Below are 25,457 nucleotides of genomic sequence, written 5' to 3'. Positions count from 1 at the left end.
GCGTCGTAGCGACTCGGAAACACCTGCAAACCGGAGGTTACTTGTTGTGATTTTGGAACAACTATTTATTGAGAAAAATATATAGTGGCCTTAATTGGTTGGCACTAGGAGGGGCCGTGGTGTGCTTTTGACCACAGAGGTGCGAAGCCCCTCCAATGTTAGGCCTATCCAGCCGCTTTGGGGGTCTTTAGGGCGAAACAGGCCTTTAATTGGGCGGGTCCATGTCGTTCCGGGTGAAATGCCCTTTGGACGAATTGCAAGTGGACAAAGTCACTCGACGTGCACACCAGCGGTGTGGACGTAGCACCTCCAACAGTTCTTGGCACCGAGGACGTTTATATCGGAGTGTACGTTGCATGTGCACCGTCGCGCAGTTTGTCCACTGCCAAGAAGTTTGTCCACTGTCAAGGAGTTTGTCCACTGCCAAGGAGTTTGTCCACTGCCAAGGAGTTTGTCCACTGCCAAGAAGTTTGTCCACTGCCAAGGAGTTTGTCCACTGCCAAGAAGTTTGTCCACTGCCAAGGAGTTTGTCCACTGCCAAGGAGTTTGTCCACTGCCAAGGAGTTTGTCCACTGCCAAGAAGTTTGTCCACTGCCAAGGAGTTTGTCCACTGCCAAGAAGTTTGTCCACTGCCAAGGAGTTTGTCCACTGCCAAGGAGTTTGTCCACTGCCAAGGAGTTTGTCCACTGTCAAGGAGTTTGTCCACTGTCAAGGAGTTTGTCCACTGCCAAGGAGTTTCCCATTCTGCCGGTGTCCATAAGGTTGAAGTTTCCCTTCCTGAAGTTTCTTGAAAGCCAAAGCTGCTTGGCGGGGGCTTTTCATGAAATGTTCACAAAACTGTGTCTCAGGGCTTCTTAACATTTAACAACCTCTTAATGTGTCATACCCACTTACCGGGAAGAAACTCAGCTAACTGACGATATACCGAAACAAAACACAAACAAAACACAACTCTAACGCCAATCATCTGAATTAGCACTAAGAGAAAGAGTGCTAACACTTAGCACATAACTCGGTAGCGATCTTTTATACTTCATCTGATTTGCACAAACAGATATCATAGGAAAGCTGAGATTCCACAGATTCCAATGGTATAAGTGTCATCACTGCGACCAAAACTCACGGCAGCGAAGGCAAGCAAAGACGACACACAACTTCATGGGGCCAAAACGGCAAATATGTCATACCTTTGCTGTTTTCCGATCAAAAATTGTGTTCAATGGCATTACAACGCACAGGGGCGCGGGAAGGGGGGTGCTGGGGGGGCTCCGCACCCCCTAGCGGCAGGCAGGCGGTGCGGAGCTCCCCTGTCTGCACATTTATTTTATTTTTATTTTAGATATATTTCATTGTGCCTGAGATTATATTTTATATTATATGTTATTATTCAAATGATAATTTAAAACTATATGAAAAAAAGTGTTTTGTTCGTTTTTAGTGGGCTACCTTTAACGTGACGTACAACAACACAACTGACATGGCGCAAAAACGCTAAATCTGCTAAATCATGTGCATAATCTATATACTGGTCAATATCATGTTTGTGGTATTTGAATTATTATTTTATGGTTATCGCTGCTGCAGCCGTGCACAATCCGTGTAATGTTTTGTAAAATGCTAGTGCTTTTGTGCGTGCTCTAGTGTGTTCACTGGAGTCCATTGTTATGCTGTGTGTGTGTGTGTGTGTGTGTGTGTGTGTGTGTGTGTGTGTGTTTTTGACCAATGGATTCCAGAGAAACGACAAATACACCCATTTCCACCCAAATGACACCAGAGGTGGGTTTTTTTTTCTAAATCTCTCTAAAAAGATCAAATGTCACTTGTTTTGCATCAATCTTGATACAGGGTACTTAGTATATGTTGTAGTTTGGATTCCTAAAGCTTTTAGTCTCCCATCCCATCATTCAAGGTGGTTTTCACTATAAGGAATGGGTTATTTTTGGACAGATACTACACTATAATTTTAATTATCTTACTATGTTCAATCTGAATTTACTTTAAAATAAAGACATCTATATTGATTCTGACTCTTGTACATCCAACTCACAGGTTTATCATTACTTTGAGAAAAAAGATTATTAATTTAACCCTTTTAGAAGATATGGTCATTTGTTCTGGAAATGTAATTTTCGAACCTGAGACCTGGAAAACAGGTTCGGGGCTTAACAGATTAAATGTATTTGATAATTATAAATATTTATTTACTTGTCAGTTATTTAATTGAATTTGTTCTGGTCTTGTCACCTGGTGTGTATTTGTTTTTGCTATTTGGTTGGTTACGTATTAGTGAATAAAATGTTGTATATTATGCATGGATGGCCAACTCATTTGTACATGTGTTATTCACTCATTGTTAATATCTGTATTTGTGGATGCCATTTTTTGTGCCTGTAAAAAAGTAAAAACTCAATAAAGATATTGTTTTTAAAAAAAGAGAGATGTTCAGATATAAACAGAGTCGAGCTGTCAGTCATCTTTATTTCCACAGAAGAAGAAACTCAGCACACACACAAACGTAGAAAACTGTCGTCACAGTAGTGTCACGGTGATGTCACAGTGATGTCACAGTAATGTCAGGGTGATGTCACGGTGATGTCACGGTAATGTCACGGTAATGTCACGGTGATGTCACGGTAATGTCAGGGTGATGACAGGGTGATGTCACAGTAATGTCACGGTGATGTCACGGTAATGTCACGGTAATGTCAGGGTGATGTCACGGTAATGTCAGGGTGATGTCACGGTGATGTCACGGTGATGTCACGGTAATGTCAGGGTGATGTCACGGTAATGTCAGGGTGATGTCACGGTGATGTCAGGGTGATGTCACGGTGACGTCACGGTAACGTCAGGGTGACGTCACGGTGATGTCACGGTGATGTCACGGTGATGTCAGGGTGATGTCACGGTGACGTCACGGTAACGTCAGGGTGACGTCACGGTGATGTCACGGTGACGTCACGGTGACGTCACGGTAATGTCAGGGTGATGTCACGGTAATGTCACGGTAATGTCACGGTAATGTCACGGTAATGTCACGGTAATGTCACGGTGATGTCACGGTGATGTCACGGTGATGTCAGGGTGATGTCAGGGTGATGTCACGGTAATGTCACGGTGTTGTGACGGTGATGTCACGGTGATGTCACGGTAATGTCAGGGTGATGTGACGGTGATGTCAGGGTGATGTGACGGTAATGTCACGGTGATGTCACGGTAATGTCAGGGTGATGTCACGGTAATGTCACGGTGACATCACCGTCACATCACCGTGACATCAGGGTGATGTCACGGTAATGTCAGGGTGATGTGACGGTGATGTCAGGGTGATGTGACGGTGATGTCACGGTGATGTCAGGGTGATGTCACAGTAGTGTCACGGTGATGTCACGGTGATGTCACAGTGATGTCACGGTGATGTCACTGTGATGTCAGTGGACGTGGGCGGTATTTCAAGGCACTATTTATGTGAGGGTACAAACAGGTGAGAGGTCAAAGGTGATCTGAGGCTACAGTGTGTTCATCACTGAGGTTAAAAAGAGCGGGAAACAAAATGGGCAAACACACACTCAGGAAACACCAAAGAGAAGAAAGTGTGTGTGTCAGTGTGTGTGTTTGTCAGTGTGTGTGTGTGTGTGTGTGTGTGTGTGTGTGTGTGTGTGTGTGTGTGTGTGTGTGTGTGTGTGTGTCAGTGTGTGTGTAGCCAGTCGTGCTGCAGACACTGCTCTGCTGTGGCTCGTTTCTCCGGCTGAAGAACCAACATGGAGTTCAGAAAGTCACTGAAGTGCGCCGCCTGCTCCAGAGGCCACTCGTACTTCTCCAGAAGAACCTCGAACAAACCCCAGGGCTTCAGAGAGGAGATGTGCCTCAGACAGCCTGAAAGATAACATCTGTGATCAATACAACATCTGTGATCAATACAACATCTGCAGGGCTCAACTTTTAAAAGTGGTTGCCAGGCAACCAGACATCAGCTTTAGGTTGCCAAAACTGAAAATACGGTTGCCATTTTTAGTCACCTTATATTTTAAATAGTAAAGATACTATGCAGTTACACATCAGCTGATAATGAACATGTGACACAAAGGAATGTTCAAATGCTTTATTACAATACGTATTATAAATGTGTATATGTCTCACCTCTCCTATCAAAGTACTCTCTGGAGTACCTGCCAGACAGAGCGAAGGGAAGAGGGATCGCTCCGAGCAGCTCTATGATGTGAGCGATGTGATCTGAGTACAAGTACACACACTGTGAGTACACACAATACACACTGTGAGTACACACAATACACACTGTGAGTACACACAGATACACTCTGAATACGCTTCTGGGAAAGCTTAGATGCATTGGTGTCACTAACCAATCGATAGCCTGGTTTGAAAACTACCTGTCCATGCGCACCCAGTGTGTAAAATCTGAAAATCTGATGACACAGCCCCTATCCATCTCTAAGGGAGTACCACAAGGCTCTATCCTAGCACCCATCTTATTCTCAATATATATAAATGACATGGAGAAATCAGTGGGCAACTCCTCTATCCACCTATATGCTGATGACACAATTCTGTACACTGCTGGCCCTTCCCCGGATGCTGTCCTGAAAACTCTTCAGGATAGTTTTCAGAGAGTCCCATCTCTCTGCCCTCGGCCTGGTCCTGAACACCACTAAAACCAAGATCATGTGGTTTGGCCGCAGTGGTGCCTCCCAAACTGGCACTCTTGTGACCGCCGATGGCCGGGACCTCGAAATAGTTCAATCTTATAAATACCTTGGATTTTGGATTGACAGTAATCTGTCATTCTCAGAACATCTCTCCAAAATTCAGACCAAGGTTAAAGTTAGACTCAGCTTTCTGTAAAGGAATCGCTCCTCATTCACTTCATCTGCTAAACTTTCTCTGGTCCAGATGACTGTCCTTCCTCTGTTCCAGATGACTGTCCTTCCTCTGGTCCAGATGACTGTCCTTCCTCTGGTCCAGATGACTGTCCTTCCTCTGGTCCAGATGACTGTCCTTCCTCCGGTCCAGATGACTGTCCTTCCTCCGGTCCAGATGACTGTCCTTCCTTCGGTCAAGATGACTGTCCTTCCTCCGGTCAAGATGACTGTCCTTCCTCCGGTCCAGATGACTGTCCTTCCTCCGGTCCAGATGACTGTCCTTCCTCTGTTCGACTACGGCGATACCATCTACCGCTCGGCGTGTAAAGGAGCTCTCGATCATTTAGACTTTCTGTATCACTCCGCCATCCGCTTCGCCACCAACGCCCCCTACAGGACACTCCACTGTGACCTGTACTCTCTGGCTAACTGGCCCTCTCTTGAGACCAGACGCAACATCCACTGGCTGATGTTTGTTTACAAAACACTCCTAGGCCTCACCCCCTTCTACCTCACACAATTACTGCAACTCCGCACACCCCCGACGCACAACACCCGGTCAGCTACAAGCATCCTGCTAAAGATCCCCAAAGCCCATACATCCTTTGGCCGCTCCGCCTTTCAGGTTGCAGCAGCTGATAGCTGGAATGTCATTCAAAAACGTTGAAAATGAAAACCTTTGTCTCCCCCCGCACCTTCAATGTCACTATTATAGACACCCTGGTAGCTGTAGGGACATGCAGCTGCTTTGCCTGATGCTGATTTGAATGACTGATTGAACCACAGCAGTATTGTTTTAGAGTTGTTATATGTTTAACTGCTATGCCTGTCTTCTTTGCTCTATGTGTTTGTGTTGTCTCCTGGGTTCTGCAGTGCCCGGAGTCTGTCTTTGTATTTGTTTTCCTCCCAAACCCCATCTCCTCAGGAAGCCTGTGCCTCCTGCCAGGTCATCATTGTAAATAAGAATTTGTTCTTAATTGATTTTCCTGGATAAATAAAGGTTCTACTACTACTACTACTACTGCTACTACTACTGCTACTGCTACTGCTACTACTGCTACTACCACTACTGCTACTACTACTACTACTGCTACTGTAAAGGAATATTTTAGTCTGATGTCTTTGTGTTCTTAGCTGTCCTGAGAAACTTTACATGAGTGACTACTCTTTTCCTGTGTGGGGGAAGGGTTTACTGCCCGATGCCTTTACGAGACAGAGCATCTTTGTTTGTTCATCTGGAATCAATTGGGGTAAAGGCCCGCGTTTCTAGGCTCCGCCCCTTCTCAGAGACCAGGTTCGAGCGGTTCCGTCTTTGTGTGGGCAGAGTTAATTTGGCAGCTTGCATTAAACAGTGCGAGTTGCTTTGTTGATCCTCCGGCCGTTTTGTCTCTCAATAAATATCAGTGTATTGTCTAAGGCGAATCCAGTTTCCCTCATTTCAAGAACATTGGCTCAACATTGCTGCAAAGAAGTTTTCCATATCAACTACTACTACTGCTACTACTGCTACTACTCACTGAGCAGCTTTATGATGTGAGGGATGTGATATGCACACGCCTCCAGGTGCCACGCCTCCAGCTCCCGGTGCACACGCCTCCAGCTCCAGGTACCACGCCTCCAGCTCCAGGTGCACACGCCACCAGGTGCACACGCCACCAGGTGCACACGCCACCAGGTGCACACGCCACCAGGTGCACACGCCACCAGGTGCACACGCCACCAGGTGCACACGCCACCAGGTGCACACGCCACCAGGTGCACACGCCACCAGGTGCACACGCCACCAGGTGCACACGCCACCAGGTGCACACGCCACCAGCTCCAGGTGCCACGCCTCCGCCTCCAGGTGCCACGCCTCCAGCTCCAGGTGCCACGCCTCCAGGTGCCACGCCTCCAGCTCCAGGTGCCACGCCTCCAGCTCCAGGTGCATACGCCACCAGGTGCACACGCCACCAGGTGCACACGCCTCCAGGTGCCACGCCTCCAGCTCCAGGTGCCACGCCTCCAGGTGCCACGCCTCCAGCTCCAGGTGCCACGCATACACCACCAGGTGCACACGCCTCCAGCTCCAGGTGCATACGCCTCCAGGTGCACACGCCACCAGGTGCACACGCCACCAGGTGCACACGCCACCAGGTGCACACGCCACCAGGTGCACACGCCACCAGGTGCACACGCCACCAGCTCCAGGTGCACACGCCACCAGGTGCACACGCCTCCAGCTTCAGGTGCACACGTCTCCACATCCTCTAGCTGCACACGCCACCAGGTGCACACGCCTCCAGCTTCAGGTGCACACGTCTCCACATCCTCCAGCTGCACACGCCACCAGGTGCACACGCCACCAGGTGCACACACCTCCAGCTCCAGGTGCACACGCCACCAGGTGCACACGCCACCAGGTGCACACGCCACCAGGTGCACACGCCACCAGGTGCACACGCCACCAGGTGCACACGCCACCAGGTGCACACGCCACCAGGTGCACACGCCACCAGGTGCACACGCCACCAGGTGCACACGCCACCAGGTGCACACGCCACCAGCTCCAGGTGCACACGCCACCAGCTCCAGGTGCACACGCCTCCAGCTTCAGGTGCACACGTCTCCACATCCTCCAGCTGCACACGCCACCAGGTGCACACGTCTCCAGCTTCAGGTGCACACGCCTCCACATCCTCCAGCTGCACACGCCACCAGGTGCACACACCACCACGCCTCCAGCTCCAGCTGCACACGTCACTAAGTGCACACGCCTCAGCTCCTGTGCATTCTGGGAGAGGATGTGGCTGTTGTGGAGTACTACAAGTGCTTGGGAGTGCACTTAGATAATGAACTGAACTGGAGGATCAACACTGACGCTGTGTACACGAAGGGGATGAGCAGACTATTTCCTGACCAGAACCTCTCTCCATCAGAACCAGAACCTCTCTCCATCAGGACCAGAACCTCTCTTCATCAAGACCAACACCTCTCTCCATCAGGACCAGAACCTCTCTCCATCAGGACCAGAACCTCTATCCATCAGAACCAGAACCTCTATCCATCAGGACCTCTCTCCATCAGGACCAGAACCTCTCTCCATCAGGACCAGAACCTCTCTCCATCAGGACCTCTCTCCATCAGGACCAGAATCTCTCTCCATCAGAACCAGAACCTCTCTCCATCAGGACCTCTCTCCATCAGAACCAGAACATCTCTCCATCAGATCCAGAACATCTCTCCATCAGGACCTCTCTCCATCAGAACCAGAACCTCTCTCCATCAGGACCTCCCTCCATCAGAACCAGAACCTCTCTCCATCAGGACCTCCCTCCATCAGGACCAGAACCTCTCTCCATCAGAACCAGAATCTCTCTCCATCAGAACCTTTCTCCATCAGGACCTCTCTCCATCAGAACCTCTCTCCATCAGGACCAGAACCTCTCTCCATCAGGACCTCTCTCCATCAGAACCAGAACCTCTCTCCATCAGAACCAGAACCTCTCTCCATCAGAACCAGAACCTCTCTCCATCAGGACCTCTCTCCATCAGGACCAGAACCTCTCTCCATCAGAACCAGAACCTCGCTCCATCAGGACCAAAACCTCTCTCCATCAGGACCTCTCTCCATCAGAACCAGAACCTCTCTCCATCAGAACCAGAACCTCTCTCCATCAGGACCAAAACCTCTCTCCATCAGGACCTCTCTCCATCAGAACCAGAACCTCTCTCCGTCAGAACCAGAACCTCTCTCCATCAGAACCAGAACCTCTCTCCATCAGAACCAGAACCTCTCTCCATCAGGACCAGAACCTCTCTCCATCAGGACCAGAACCTCTCTCCATCAGAACCAGAACCTCCCTCAATCAGAACCAGAACCTCTCTCCATCAGGACCTCTCTCCATCAGGACCAGAACCTCTCTCCATCAGGACCAGAACCTCTCTCCATCAGGACCTCCCTCCATCAGAACCAGAACCTCTCTCCATCAGGACCTCCCTCCATCAGGATCAGGACCTCTCTCCATCAAAATCGGAGTCCGACTCCATCTCTGAATACACACTCTGAATAAAGTAATGTAAATACACAGAAAGTAGAAACAGTGCATAATATAATGAATACTGTGTACATGAATGTAGCTCAACCTTTCCGGGAAAAGATTGTCCCACTCTTGACCTAACAATCAACATCGGCACCTCTGTTGTTTCCCCGACTCAGACTGCAAGGAATCTGGGTGTGACCCTAGATAACAACCTGTCCTTCACTGCAAACATAGCTGCTACAACCCGTTGCTGCAGATACACGCTTTACAACATCAGGAAGATACGTCCCCAGCTGACCCAGAAAGCGACGCAGGTTCTGGTCCAGGCTCTCGTCATCTCACGCCTAGACTACTGCAACTCCCTCCTGGCTGGTCTACCTGCATGTGCCATCCGACCTCTGCAGCTCATCCAGAATGCAGTGGCTCGTCTGGTCTTCAACCTTCCTAAATGTTCCCACACCACTCCGCTCCTCCGCTCCCTTCACTGGCTTCCAGTAACTGCTAGAATCCACTTCAAGACACTGGTACTTGCTTACCATGCTGCGAATGGATCTGGCCCTTCCTACATCCAGGACATGGTTAAACCGTACACCCCAGCACGTGCACTCCGCTCTGCATCAGCCAAACAGCTCGCTGCACCCTCGCTGCGAGGGGGACCCAAGTTCCCATCAGCAGAAACACGTGGGTTTGCTGTCCTGGCTCCAAGATGGTGGAATGAGCTCCCATTGACATCAGGACAGCAGAAAGCTTACACACCTTCCATACTGAAAACTCATCTCTTTCGACTCCACTTCCAGCGATAGAACTATTAACAAAGCACTTATATACTAATAAAGGACTGGCTTACCTAAAGCCAGTTGAGTAGCACTTGAAATGTTTGGCTCTATGAAACCTGAGGCACTTTATGATTCTGTTTTCTTCAAGGTTGTGTCTTCCTGGTCGAACGCACTTATTGTGAGTCGCTTTGGATAAAAGCCTCAGCTAAATGCAATGTAATGGAATATTGTGTGTACTTTAAAGCAGTATAGTGTGTACTTTAAAGAAGTATAGTGTGTACTTTATACAGTATAGTGTGTATTTAAAGAAATATAGTGTGTACTTTATGCAGTATTGTGTACCTTCGTCTCGGGTGTAATCCTCTCCTGAATGTGGCTCAAACATGTAATCTCCGGTCGCCAGCTCGAACGCCTGAACACAACAAATACATTTATACAGAAAAACATACATACATTAAGAGAGAGTGTGTGTGTGTGTGTGTGTGTGTGTGTGTGTGTGTGTGTGTGTGTGTGTGTGTGTGTGTGTGTGTGTGTGTGTGTGTGTGTGTGTGTGTGTGTGTGTTACCATGCAGGCGATGCTCCAGATGTCAGCTGGAGGTCCGTATTCTGCTCCAATCAGAACCTCCAGAGCTCGGTACTGACGGGTCTGAATATCCTCTGTGAAGTGTTTGTGCTGGAAACACAGAGATACCTGTGATTGGCTGTTACTGACAGAGAGGCCTGTGATTGGCTGATACTGACAGAGAGGCCTGTGATTGGCTGATACTGACAGAGAGGCCGGTGATCGGCTGATACTGACAGAGAGGCCTGTGATTGGCTGATACTCACTACCCAGCATGCATTTCCCAGATCAGCGATCTTCACTCTCAGGCTGTGAGCATTGAGAGGATCCAGAGGACTGAGCAGGAAGTCTGAGGCGCTGGAGACTGAGAGAAATACATATTAGACAGATATATATATATATATAAAGTATGACAGGTATATATATATAAATATATATATAAAGTATGAGAGCTATGTATATTTGTACTGCAGTGATATAAATAGTGTGTGTGTTATATGTGTTTTTGTACTGCAGTAATATAAATAGTGTGTGTGTTGTTATATGTATTTTTGTACTGCAGTAATATAAATAGTGTGCGTGTTGTTATATGTGTTTTTGTACTGCAGTAATATAAATAGTGTGTGTGTTGTTATATGTGTTTTTGTACTGCAGTAATATAAATAGTGGTGTATGAATATTTGTGTATTTGTACTTCCTAGTAGTATAAGTACCGTCTCTCCCACTGGAGTACCCCGACTGGGAGGAGATTGCTGACCCGGACGTCGCTGACATCACAGAGCTGGAGAAGCCTGATTGGCCGGAGGCGGGGCTAGAGAACCGGCAGGGGGCGTGGTCATTCATCCTGTCGTCCAACCAGGAGCAGCTGCTTTCCGGGCTCGCCTTGTTATTGGCTATGGAGCAGGAAGTGTTGCCGTTGACGACAGGTAAGCCTGAGAGCAAAGCAGACGTTTTCAGAGAGTGTATACGTTGTGTGTGTGTGTGTATTACATGTGTGTATCAGTGCGTACTCACAGTTAGTGTGTGCGTGGTCAGGTTGTAACACACTGTCCTCTTCCTCCATCCTCTGGACACACACAAACACACACACACAAACATACTCCATGTTTAGGTCTGTTCGGGGACTTGAACCGGCGACCCTACGGCTCACAGTCCCTACTGACTGAGACACTGCCGGACCAGTAGTATTACAGTAGTATAGTAGTATTACAGTACTAGTAGTATTACAGTAGTATAACAGTAGTAGTAGTAGTATTACAGTAGTAGTAGTAGTATTACAGTAGTAGTAGTAGTATTACAGTAGTATAACAGTAGTAGTAGTAGTATTACAGTAGTATTACAGTAGAATAGTAGTATTACAGTAGTATAACAGTAGAATAGTAGTAGAATAGTAGTATTACAGTAGTATAACAGTAGAATAGTAGTATTACAGTAGTATAACAGTAGAATAGTAGTAGAATAGTAGTATTACAGTAGTATAACAGTAGAATAGTAGTATTACAGTAGAATAGTAGTATTACAGTAGAATAGTAGAATAGTAGTATTACAGTAGTATAACAGTAGAATAGTAGTATTACAGTAGAATAGTAGTATTACAGTAGAATAGTAGAATAGTAGTATTACAGTAGTATAACAGTAGAATAGTAGTATTACAGTAGTATAACAGTAGAATAGTAGTATTACAGTAGTATAACAGTAGAATAGTAGTATTACAGTAGAATAGTAGTATTACAGTAGTATAACAGTAGAATAGTAGTATTACAGTAGTATAACAGTAGAATTACAGTAGTATTACAGTAGAATAGTAGTATTACAGTAGTATAACAGTAGAATAGTAGTATTACAGTAGAATAGTAGTATTACAGTAGAATAGTAGTATTACAGTAGAATAGTAGTATTACAGTAGTATAACAGTAGAATAGTAGTATTACAGTAGAATAGTATTATTACAGTAGAATAGTAGTATTACCTGTATGTTGTGCAGTCTCTCCTCCAGCAGTCTGTGTTCACGCTTTGCTTTCCTCTTCAACTTCTTCTTCTTGTTCTTAGACAGCCTACCATCCCACACACACACACACACACACACACACACACACACACACACACACACACACACACACACACACACACACCACACACACCACACACACACACACACACACACACACACACACACACACACACACACACACACACACACACACACACACACACACATCACACACACACACACACACACAACACACACACACCACACACACACACACACCACACACACACACACACACACACACACACACACACACACACACACACACACACACACACACACACACACACACACACACACACACACACACACACACACACACACACACACACACACACACACACACACACACACACACACACACACACACACACACACAGCATGAGAGACAGGCATGCAGACAGACAGCTGTGTAGTTAGTGTCTCATTTACACTCAGTCTTTATCACATGGTGCACACACTCACACGCAGGGCCGCCCCTCCCTACAGGCAGATCCCGCAGACTGCGGGGGGGCCTCACCTCGCTGCGGGGGGGGGGGGCCTCACCTCGCAGGGGGGGGGGCCTCACCTCGCAGGGGGGGCCTCACCTCGCGGAGGGGGCCTCATCTCGCGGAGGGGGCCTCAACTGAGCCGCAAATGTGGCGTAACTATGCGGCGCAATTAGTGTAGGCGCAGCACAGTTTCGCCGCTTCGAGGCTCCACTTGCTCACCCCCCCCCGTCGACGCTCACGACACAGAGGGCCTCATCATATAACTTTGCGTGGGGCCACATGTTGGCCAGGGGCACACACACACACACACACACTCTCATATACACACACAGTCACACACTCTCATTCACACACACTCTCTCATTCACACACACACACACTCTCATTCACACAAACACACACACCTGACTCTTACCTGGTCGTCCCTAGGAGCCATGCTAACTAGAGATAGAGACAGGTGGAGGCAGATAGACAGGGAGAGAGAGACAGGAAGATCACATGAGAAACTGGAAAAAAAGGAGGAAGAGAGTGAAAGACAGGTGAAAGACAGGCAGACAGGTGAGCCCTGTGTAGAAGGAGCGTAGAGGAGAAGGAGACAGCTTAGGAACTGACAGACAGATAGACAGACAGGTAGATAGACAGACAGATAGACAGACAGGTAGATAGACAGACAGGTAGATAGACAGACAGATAGACAGGTGGATAGACAGACAGGTAGATAGACAGACAGATAGACAGGTAGATAGACAGACAGATAGACAAGTAGATAGACAGACAGATAGACAAGTAGATAGACAAACAGATAGACAGGTAGATAGACAGACAGGTAGATAGACAGACAGGTAGATAGACAGACAGATAGACAAGTAGATAGACAGACAGATAGACAGGTCGATAGACAGACAGGTAGATAGACAGACAGATAGACAGGTAGGTAGATAGACAGACAGATAGACAGGTAGATATACAGGTAGATAGACAGACAGATAGACAGGTAGATAGACAGACAGGTAGATAGACAGGCAGATATACAGGTAGATACACAGACAGGTAGATATACAGACAGGTAGATATACAGGTAGATACACAGACAGGTAGATATACAGGTAGATAGACAGGTAGATAGATAGAAAGACAGTCGGATAGACAGGTAGATAGACAGTCGGATAGACAGGCAGATAGACAGGTAGATAGACAGGTAGATAGACAGACAGGTAGATAGACAGACAGATAGAAAGGTAGATAGACAGGCAGATAGACCGGTAGATAGACAGGTAGATAGACAGGCAGATAGACAGGTAGATAGACAGGTAGATAGAAAGGCAGATAGACAGTGTGCATCTAGACCGGGTGACGACAATACCTATTGACGCAGCAACCACTTTAAGTTATATTCTTGTTTAATTAGACTTCTCTGTTTCCTTTATTCTACTCTGTATAATTGTTCTGTAGTTATTGTAGCTAAAACAGCGCTTTTGAGAGATTTTAAATCTCAGATCTGCTCAAGGGAACCTGTTACACAGGTCGCAGTGGGCACTCAAGCCTGCATTACAATATAGGCAGGGCCACTCTGCTGTCGCCCTTCAGCTGTAGAGAGTTAACTAATCAGAGGGGCGTGGCCCCACAGCTGTGAGAACTCAGCAATCAGGCGTCCATTTTAGGTAGCTCTTTCCTGGAGCGTCAGCTTCAGCGTCAGACAGACAAAGACATTAGAGTCCTGCGGGAGTAAGACTGACAAAGACATTGGAGTCCGGCGGGAGTCACGAGGGTGGCAAAGAGGAGGCAAATCCTACTCTGATTGAGCTAATTACCGCTGGTGTTTTATTTTATTTTATTTAGTTTTCTAGCCCCTCAGGCTATAATCATGTGTATTTTCTCCATTCCTGTTCATGTGTCTTCTCGCAATTATCACTGGCCCCGTGTATCTCCTAAACGCTATAACCGGCCTGCTCTCGTCTATCCCACATGCTCCACTGAGATCCTACATCTAGTTTCAGGTGGCCTGTGGAACTGCCAGTCAGCTGTTCCTAAGGCTGACTTCATCTCTGGCTACGCCTCCCTGCAGTCTCTGGATTTCCTTGCTCTCACTGAGACCTGGATTACTCCATCCAACACATCCACCCCAGCAGCTCTCTCCACATGCATATTCCTTCTCCCATACACCCAGACCCAACTGGCAGAGGAGGTGGCACTGGTCTCCTGCTCTCTCCCAAATGGAGCTTTTCCCTCTTCAAGCTACCTAACTTCACTCCTTCCACCTTTGAATTCCATGCCGTCACAGTAACCCATCCTATACAGTTAACCATTGTTGTTCTCTACCGTCCACCAGGCGCCTTGGGGGACTTCTTGGAGGAATTAGATCATCTCCTCTCACACATCCCTGAAACTGGTCCTCCCGCTGTACTTCTCGGAGACTTCAACCTCCAGACGGGGAAGATAGACGAACTAACATCTCTGTTAACCGCCTTTGCTTTCTCACTGTCTCCTTCCCCACCAACTCATAAAGCTGGCAATGTCCTTGATCTCATATTCTCAAGGAACTGCGCTACTTCTAACCTCTCTGTAAACCCGCTCCACACATCCGATCACTTCTTCATTTCATTCTCTCTACCCCTTTCCAAACAAAACAAACTAATCTCTTCCCATCCTGCACTTGTCCGCCGTAACCTTCGCTCCCTCTCCCCCTCTACCTTTGCCTCATCGGTGCTCTCAGCTCTCCCTTCCTCTGACTCGTTCCAACTCCTGCCTCCAAACTCTGCTGCAGAAACTCTCCTCTCTACTCTCTCATCCTCTCTGGACTCTCTCTGTCCTCTCACATCTCGGCAGGCTCGTCAGTCCCCTCCTGCTCCCTGGCTAAATGACGCACTGCGTGCTAATAGAACCGTCATTCGGGCAGCAGAGCGGAAACAGTGGAAATCCAAACACCGTGACGACCTCCTAACCTATCAGGCTCTCCTCTCCTCTTTCTCTGCTTCGATCTCTCAGGCAAAAAGCACTTTCTTTCAAGATAAGATCCAATCTTCCTATTCCAATCCCAAAAAACTATTTTCCATCTTCTCCACCCTCTTGGACCCTCCCAAAGCCCCTTCCCCCTCCTCCCTTCTGTCAAGCGACTTTGTTAACCACTTTGAAAAAAAGGTTGATGATATTCGCTCTTCTTTTTCTGACTCACCTCTACTCACTGCTGGGTCACCAGACCCTCCTTCACCCAACACACTAACCTCCTTTCCCCCTCTCTCTCCAATTGAGGTTATTCCCCTCATTACCTCTGCCCGCCCTACCACCTGTCCTCTGGACCCTATCCCTTCAAACCTCCTTCCGACTATCGCTCCTGATATTCTACCGTTTCTCACCCATTTCATCAACACTTCTCTAACTTCTGGTCACTTTCCAAACAGTCTCAAGGAGGCAAAAGTAAACCCTCTCCTAAAGAAACCCACTCTCAACCCGTCTGATGTTATAAACTACAGGCCTGTCTCTCTCCTCCCGTTCCTGTCTAAATCACTTGAACGCGCTGTCTTTAAACAACTCTCCTGTTATCTCAATCAGAACAACCTTCTGGATCCGCACCAGTCTGGTTTCAAGGCAGGTCACTCCACAGAAACTGCTCTCATTGCTGTCACGGAGGAACTGCACACTGCCAAAACTGCATCCCTCTCCTCTGTCATCATCCTGTTGGACCTGTCTGCTGCATTCGACACGGTGAATCATCAGATCCTCCTTCGCACTCTCCAAAAACTTGGAGTTTCAGGCTCTGCACTTTCCCTCCTCACCTCATACCTGAAAGACCGTACCTACAGGGTGACTTGGAGAGGGTCCGAGTCCGACCCTTGTCAATTAACTACAGGGGTCCCTCAGGGCTCTGTTCTTGGTCCCCTCCTCTTCTCCCTGTACACAAACTCGCTCGGATCAGTCATTAGCCCGCATGGTTTTTCATACCACTGCTACGCTGACGACACCCAATTAATTCTGTCCTTTCCCCGCTCAGAGACCCAGGTCGTTGCACGCATCTCTGCTTGTCTAGCTGACATCTCTCAGTGGATGTCTGCTCACCACCTCAAGCTCAACCTTGACAAGACTGAGCTGCTTTTCCTTCCGGGAAAAGATTGTCCCACTCTTGACCTAACAATCAACATCGGCACCTCAGTTGTTTCCCCGACTCAGACTGCAAGGAATCTGGGTGTGACCCTAGATAACAACCTGTCCTTCACTGCAAACATCGCTGCTACAACCCGCTGCTGCAGATACACGCTTTACAACATCAGGAGGATACGTCCCCAGCTGACTCAGAAAGCGACTCAGGTTCTGGTCCAGGCTCTCGTCATCTCACGCCTAGACTACTGCAACTCCCTGCTGGCTGGTCTACCTGCATGTGCCATCCGACCTCTGCAGCTCATCCAGAATGCAGCGGCTCGTCTGGTCTTCAACCTTCCTAAATGTTCCCACACCACTCCGCTCCTCCGCTCCCTTCACTGGCTTCCGGTAACTGCTAGAATCCACTTCAAGACACTGGTACTTGCGTACCATGCTGTGAATGGATCTGGCCCTTCCTACATCCAGGACATGGTTAAACCGTACACCCCAGCGTGCACTACGCTCTGCATCAGCCAAACGACTCGCTGCACCCTCGCTGCGAGGGGGACCCAAGTTCCCATCAGCAAAAACACGTGGGTTTGCTGTCCTGGCTCCAGGATGGTGGAATGAGCTCCCCATTGACATCAGGACGGCAGAAAGCTTACACACCTTCCAGCCTGAAAACTCATCTCTTTCGACTCCACTTCCAGCGATAGAACTATTAACGAAGCACTTTTATACTAATAAAGGACTGGATTACCTAAAGCCAGTTGAGTAGCACTTGAAATGTTTGGCTCTATGAAACCTGATGTACTTATATGATTCTGTTTTCTTCAAGGTTGTGTCTTCCTGGTCGAATGTACTTATTGTAAGTCGCTTTAGATAAAAGCGTCAGCTAAATGTAATGTAATAGACAGTCGGATAGACAGGCAGATAGACAGGTAGATAGACAGAGAAACAGGCAGATAGACAGGTAGAAATTAGCCCTGCATCTTATTTTCAAACAGAGAGACGGCTCATTAATATTCACAATACTCTGTTTTTGATTTTTGGTAGGAGCCAATCAGTGACAAGTGTCTGTCTCTCTCTCTCTCTCTCCTGACCAATCACCTGAGGACCCTGAAGGGGGCGGGGCTCCGGGTCTCTGCCAGTGTGTAGCTTCAGCAGCTAACATGTCTGTCTCTCTCTCTCTCCTGACCAATCACCTGAGGACCCTGAAGGGGGTGGGGCTCCAGCTCTCTGCCAGTGTGTAGCTTCAGCAGCTAACCTGTCTGTCTCTCTCTCTCTCCTGACCAATCACCTGAGGACCCTGAGGGGGGCGGGGCTCCGGCTCTCTGCCAGTGTGTAGCTTCAGCAGCTAGGCGTCTCACATACAGCTCGTCCACCTGCAGCAGGATGTTCTCCGGCTTGATGTCCGTGTGGATGATCTTACACTTCCTGTGCAGGTAGTCCAGCCCCTGCAGCACCTGGGGGAGAGTGTGAGTGTGTGAGTGCGGTGGTGAATGTGTGTGAGAGTGTGTGTGTGTGTGTGTGTGTGTGTGTGTGTGTGTGTGTGTGTGTGTGTGTGTGTGTGTGTGTGTGTGTGTGTGTGTGTGTGTGTGTGTGTGTGTGTGTGTGTGTGTTACCTGTCTGATGATGCTCTTCACACACACCAGAGGAATCCCCATGTAGTTTGACTTAATGATCCACTTCAACAGCTGATGACCCAACACCTCCAGAACCATACACACATCTGAGAGTCAGCTGAGGAAAACAGGTGACTGACATTCAGGTAGAGAGACAGACAACCAGACACTTAGGTAGAGAGACAGACAGGCAGACAGACAGGTGTAGGATACGGACTCCATTGACTCCGGAGATCTTGAAGTCGTCGATCAGCTGAACGATCGTCTCTCTGAAAGGGTCGGAGGGGTCGCTGTCCCTCACCTGTAACACAGACTCTTATTATGAAGGGCTGCCAGACTCTTATTGTGAAAGGGTGCGGCTGTAACACAGACTCTTATTGTGAAGAGGAAGTAAATTAAACGTTATCAAAGAGCTATGATGAGGAGCTCTGCCTGTTCAAACCGTACTGACCTAGTGTGTTTACAGTTGTGTGTGTGTGTGTGTGTGTGTGTGTGTGTGTGTGTGTGTGTGTGTGTGTGTGTGTGTGTGTGTGTGTGTGTGTGTGTGTGTGTGTGTGTCACTCACACATCTGAGGAGCTTGATCTCATCCACAGCTGTCTCTGTGTAATGTGGAGCGCTCTTCACCACCTTCAGCGCCACGAAGCGCTTCCTCCTGCACACAGACAAAGTCAGGGTGTGTGTGTGTGTGTGTGTGTGTGTGTGTGTGTGTGTGTGTGTGTGTGTGTGTGTGTGTGTGTGTGTGTCGTACTGCAGATCCCAGCACAGCCACACTGTAGAGAAGTGTCCCCAGCCCAGTTTCCGGACCACATGGTAGCGTCCATTGAACAGATCTCCGATCTGCACCGGGTAGTACCCTCCTAAACACGGGGGGGGTGGGGGGGGTTATTAATCTACACACACTCCTTATACCCTAACCCCCCTCAGGTATTTATTATGAGGGGAGGTTATTAACAGGGTTCTTACACCTTTTCCAAAGTCAAATTCAAGCACTTTTCAAGCATTTTCAAGGTGCATTTTCCAGCTTTTCAAGCATCTTACAGCTGTTGTAAATTACATATTTATATACACATAATCAAATGATTATTTCCCTACCTCACATAAATCAGTTCTTTATGCTATAAACAACCAAATGTGTGTTTCGTGATAGCATTCTACACGAGGATGACAAATTAAAGAAAATAAAACTAAGTTTAATATTTCAAAATGAGTGACCTGTACATAGACTGGGCCTCCCATATAACCTGGCTGAGCCGATATAAAACAATCAGCCAAATAACTTTTCCATACATTATTGATTACTATTTTTGAGGTAGTTTTAGGTTGGCAGTGAACATAAATCAGAGGTAAAAGGTGTACTTGTATTTAATCCCTTTAGTTACTTCACAGATGTGGATGAATAATGTGAAATCTAATCAAGTGTTAAATCAGACTTTAGTTCCACCTGGAGTAAATCCACAAGCTACCCTGCAGTATACAAAGTCATTCAAACTAGCTGCACCTTTACATTACATTGCATTTAGCTGACGCTTTTATCCAAAGCGACTTACAATAAGTACATTCGACCAGGAAGACACAACCTTGAAGAAAACAGAATCATATAAGTACATCAGGTTTCATAGAGCCAAACATTTCAAGTGCTACTCAACTGGCTTTAGGTAATCCAGTCCTTTATTAGTATATCAGTGCTTTGTTAATAGTTCTAACGCTCGAAGTGGAGTCGAAAGAGATGAGTTTTCAGTTTGCGCCGGAAGATGTGCAAGCTATCTGCTGTCCTGATGTCAATGGGGAGCTCATTCCACCATCTTGGAGCCAGGACAGCAAACCCACGTGTTTTCACCGATGGGAACTTGGGTCCCCCTCGCAGCGAGGGCGCAACGAGTCGTTTGGCTGATGCAGAGCGGAGTGCACGCGCTGGGGTGTACGGTTTAACCATGTCCTGGATGTAGGAAGGGCCAGATCCATTCGCAGCATGGTAAGCAAGTACCAGTGTCTTGAAGTGGATTCTAGCAGTTACCGGAAGCCAGCTCTGAGAACACTTTCATGATCAATCATTATAAAACATATCATATATATTATTCTGAAATGGACCAATCTGCACAACGAATACTTTTACTGTCGCTACTTTCACTATATTTTGATGAGAATACTTTTCTACTTTCACTTGAGGAACATTTTGAATGCAGGACTTTTACTGTGACAGAGTATTCCTACACACTGGTACTTCTACTTTTACTAAGTACAATATCTGAATACTTATAATTTCACTACAAGATCTGAGTACTTGTACTTTTACTCAAGTACAATATCTGAGTTCTTATTCCACCTCTAGTAGTGTATTAGTCTGAATTGTAGCCACAAAATCAAGCAGAGCTGCATAATAATAGCCTCACAATGGTAACAAGTGGAAAATAATATTTACAAATGTGTACAATGATTTGTAGGTAATTTTGACTACTCAAGACACCTGATTTATACAAAGGAAGACTGTGTTCATTCTACAATTACATGGGATTAAAGCAACATGTAGTTTTACTTGTATAATACTTCAATTTGATATAAAAGACAGTTTGTTTTCATCTGTTTTCAAATAAACAAAGTCTTGGCTTTCAGAATATTAAACTTGTTTCGGCAAATTCAGATGATAAATACAACTTTGAAGCTTCGGCATAATTACAAGCAGAGAACGGACTAATGTAACGTCACAGCAGGTATAACAACAGCTGGTGTTTCTTGTGAGTGTTTCCCCGGTACACAAACGCAAAAATACACAAACACACTCGCGAGCTTCCCCCAGACCAGTAATACAAACGAAGATGTGTCTTCGGGTCAATGTGACTGATTTCGATAGAGCAAGTCACATTTGGTTTAGGCACGAAACATACTACCAGTAGAAATACATTTCTTTCAAAATCGCTCGGTGTCGAATCAATAGATTATATTTCGTGACTACAACACGAAATGCCGTGAGAGCTTCATCCTCTGAACACCACACGATGGCGACTGTAACGCTCCTCTGAAATGATTGTCCCCTCCAATTATTATTATCTCTCATGGAGTTCGCTATTCAGCTCGCTAACGTTAGCTTAAACAAACGTAACATGCAACGTTAGCCTAATCTAAAATGCTCTTCTACGGCGTACCTTTCATGTGGCTCGTCAGCGCAGACTCTCGCATCGTTATTTTTGCAAACTTTGCAGGAGGCTACTCGTGGGCTTGACCCTCGTCTTAGCCATGGCTTGTATTTGTCTTCTGCTAGCCAACGCTCGTTGAAACTGCAACCTCCTGGCACACAGTCATCTATCACTCTCATCAGAATGCCCAGGTCACACGTAACACAAACACTTGCAGGTCGCGCGCATAGTGGGAAGGCCGCAGCGGAGCTGTTTTATGTAGAAGCGAAGCAATTCTTTTCTTTTAATCTAAAAAGCAAACTATTCAGTCAGACAGCAATTTATTGTAAAAGTAAAGCATTTACATTTTCAAGCACTTTATCTCAATTTCAAGCTCCATTCCCAAAATTCAAGCACTTTCCCAACCTTGAAAACACCACGTCAAATTTCAAGCATTTTCAAGGATTTCAAGCACCCGTACGGACCCTGTATTAATCTACACACACTCCTTATACCCTAACCCCCCTCAGGTATTTATTATGGGGCTCACCTTTGCAGTAGTCTGACGGATCCTCCTGCTCCTCATCATCAGAGCCCAGCAGCTGCACGGGAGGGAGCGTGGCTAACACTGGAGGGGGCGGAGTCAACACTGGAAGGGGCGGAGTCAACACGGGAGGGGGCGGAGTCAACACTGGAGGCATTGGGCTCATGGCCAAATGGGGCGTGGTCATCTGTGTGGGGGCTGATGACATCACAGGAGGCGGGCCGATTAAGAGGGGGGAGGGGCTTAGTGGAGGGGAGGGGGGGTCAGGGGGGGAGGGGCTTAGTGGAGGGGAGGGGGGGGCTGTAGCAGACGGCAGGTCAAAGGCATTGTGGGTAATAATATGCGGTAAGGCTGGACCTGTTCTGTGAGGGGACCGGAAGTAACTCTGGGTAATATTCTGGTTCACAGGCACTGATTTGCTGGGGCTGTGGGCGGGGCTTCGAGGTGCGGCCTGAAGGGATTGGCTGAGGGGCTGAGGTGTGCGGGGGGTGCCATTCTGTAGGGGTGGCTGGGGGGGGGGGGCAGGTGTGTCTCTTCAGGGTGGGGAGCCAGGTGTGTCTCTTCAGCGGGGGGAGGCAGACTCTGAAGGTCACAGAGGTCATCGGGCCTGAAACACAAACATCAGTTTTTACTTCTACGGCTAAAGGCCCCTACACACCAATCTGACACCAAAGAACATGTCCCGACGGACCAGGTGGAGGGATTATATCTCTACCTAGGACCAGGTGGAGCGATTATATCTCTACCCAGGACCAGGTGGAGGGATTATATCTCTACCTAGGACCAGGTGGAGCGATTATATCTCTACCCAGGACCAGGTGGAGGGATTATATCTCTACCTAGGACCAGGTGGAGCGATTATATCTCTACCCAGGACCAGGTGGAGGGATTATATCTCTACCTAGGACCAGGTGGAGCGATTATATCTCTACCCAGGACCAGGTGGAGGGATTATATCTCTACCCTGGACCAGGTGGAGGAATTATATCTCTACCCAGGACCAGGTGGGACCAGGTGGAGGGATTATATCTCTACCCGGGACCAGGTGGAGGGATTATATCTTTACCCGGGACCAGATGGAGGGATTATATCTCTACCCGGGACCAGGTGGAGGGATTATATCTCTACCTAGGACCAGGTGGGACCAGGTGGAGGGATTATATCTCTACCCGGGACCAGGTGGAGGGATTATATCTTTACCCGGGACCAGATGGAGGGATTATATCTCTACCCGGGACCAGGTGGAGGGATTATATCTCTACCTAGGACCAGGTGGGACCAGGTGGAGGGATTATATCTCTACCCGGGACCAGGTGGAGGGATTATATCTCTACCCGGGACCAGGTGGAGGGATTATATCTCTACCCGGGACCAAGTGGAGGGATTATATATCTACCCAGGACCAGGTGGGACCAGGTGGAGGGATTATATCTCTACATAGGACCAGGTGGAGGGATTATATCTCTACCCAGGACCAGGTGGAGGGATTATATCTCTACCCGGGACCAAGTGGAGGGATTATATATCTACCCAGGACCAGGTGGGACCAGGTGGAGGGATTAAATCTCTACCTAGGACAAGGTGGAAGGATTATATCTCTACCTAGGTCCAGGTGGAGGGATTATATCTCTACATAGGACCAGGTGGAGGGATTATATCTCTACATAGGACCAGGTGGAGGGATTATATCTCTACATAGGACCAGGTGGAGGGATTATATCTCTACATAGGACCAGGTGGAGGGATTATATCTCTACCCAGGACCACGTGGAGGGATTATATCTCTACATAGGACCAGGTGGAGGGATTATATCTCCACCCAGGACCAGGTGGAGGGATTATATCTCTACATAGGACCAGGTGGAGGGATTATATCTCTACCCAGGACCAGGTGGAGGGATTATATCTCTACATAGGACCAGGTGGAGGGATTATATCTCTACATAGGACCAGGTGGAGGGAATATATCTCTACATAGGACCAGGGGGAGGGATTATATCTCTACCCAGGACCAGGTGGAGGGATTATATCTCTACATAGGACCAGGTGGAGGGATTATATCTCTAAAGGAAAGGGACAATTGGGGTTCTCTGCTGGAATTGCTACCTCCACGACCCGACCACAGATAAAAGGGAGAAGATGGATGGATGGCTAACAGTGAGCACCGTGCTAACACTAGTGAAGGTTAACAGTGAGCACCTTGCTAACACTAGGGAAGGCTAACAGTGAGCACCTTGCTAACACTAGTGAAGGCTAACAGTGGGCACCGTGCGAACACTAGGGAAGGCTAACAGTGAGCACCGTGCTAACACTAGTGAAGGCTAACAGTGAGCACCTTGCTAACACTAGGGAAGGCTAACAGTGAGCACCGTGCTAACACTAGTGAAGGCTAACAGTGAGCACCGTGCTAACACTAGGGAAGGCTAACAGTGAGCACCGTGCTAACACTAGTGAAGGCTAACAGTGAGCACCATGCTAACACTAGGGAATGCTAACAGTGAGCACCGTGCTAACACTAGTGAAGGCTAACAGTGAGCACCTTGCTAACACTAGTGAAGGCTAACAGTGAGCACCTTGCTAACACTAGGGAAGGCTAACAGTGAGCACCGTGCGAAAACTAGTGAAGGCTAACAGTGGGCACCGTGCGAACACTAGGGAAGGCTAACAGTGATCACCGTGCTAACACTAGTGAAGGCTAACAGTGATCTGAAGAAAGTGTGTGTGGTCTGTTTCTGTTCACTGATCACATCCAACACAGTCGCACGGCATTTCGTGTTATAGTCACGAAATGAATCTATTGAATCGTGTTCACCAACACGATTTCGCCATTTTTTTTGTGTCACACAGAACGATTTTAAAAGCAGTGTAAATAATAACAAATTAGAAGGAAAAAAAGATTTTAAAAATACAGATGTCAGTATTCTGAGGCACTGAGCTCCATCTCTTTTCCTCACGGACGGCAAAAAAACTCTGATATTATACAATTTAAAATAAAAGGGATAGGGTTAGGTTTAGGGTAAGACATTGAGTCAGAAAATGTTTTTATGAACCACACAGCTTCCGGTCTTCCAAGACCCGACCGGACAAAAAGACGTGTTGCAGGCACGACACATACTATAAATACATTGCTTTTAAAATCGTTCTCTGTGACACGAAAAAAAATTGAAATCGTGTTGGTAAACACGAATCAATAGATTAAATTAATTTCGTGACTATAACACGAAATACTGTGAGACTGGGTTGTCTCATCACAGATTTTTACTCAATGATAAATCACAGAAACTGAAAACTTTCATCTGTTTTCTGTCTCTCCATGACATGA

The 25,457-nt window shown here is 47.4% G+C and overlaps 1 protein-coding gene across 1 annotated transcript; it reads right to left on the bottom strand.

Annotated features, from left to right (window-relative positions):
• Positions 1-2,449: 2,449 nt before the first annotated feature.
• Positions 2,450-22,907, bottom strand: srpk3 (SRSF protein kinase 3). Its single transcript, XM_034236193.1, has 15 exons — positions 22,142-22,907; positions 19,230-19,338; positions 19,046-19,133; positions 18,694-18,781; positions 18,481-18,587; positions 18,156-18,321; positions 13,197-13,222; positions 12,210-12,302; positions 11,255-11,306; positions 10,954-11,172; positions 10,507-10,604; positions 10,244-10,351; positions 10,021-10,090; positions 4,141-4,233; positions 2,450-3,876 (listed from the first exon to the last, which is right to left on the bottom strand). Exons 1-15 carry the CDS (start codon positions 22,341-22,343, stop codon positions 3,689-3,691), a joined length of 1,707 nt encoding a protein of 568 aa, XP_034092084.1. The 5' UTR covers positions 22,344-22,907; the 3' UTR covers positions 2,450-3,688.
• Positions 22,908-25,457: the final 2,550 nt, after the last annotated feature.

Source organism: Gymnodraco acuticeps, unplaced genomic scaffold, assembly GCF_902827175.1.
Source record: "Gymnodraco acuticeps unplaced genomic scaffold, fGymAcu1.1, whole genome shotgun sequence".
Classification (NCBI taxonomy): domain Eukaryota; kingdom Metazoa; phylum Chordata; class Actinopteri; order Perciformes; family Bathydraconidae; genus Gymnodraco; species Gymnodraco acuticeps.
The sequence above is the reverse complement of the archived record's forward strand: the minus strand, read 5'-3'. Positions and strand labels throughout refer to the sequence as shown.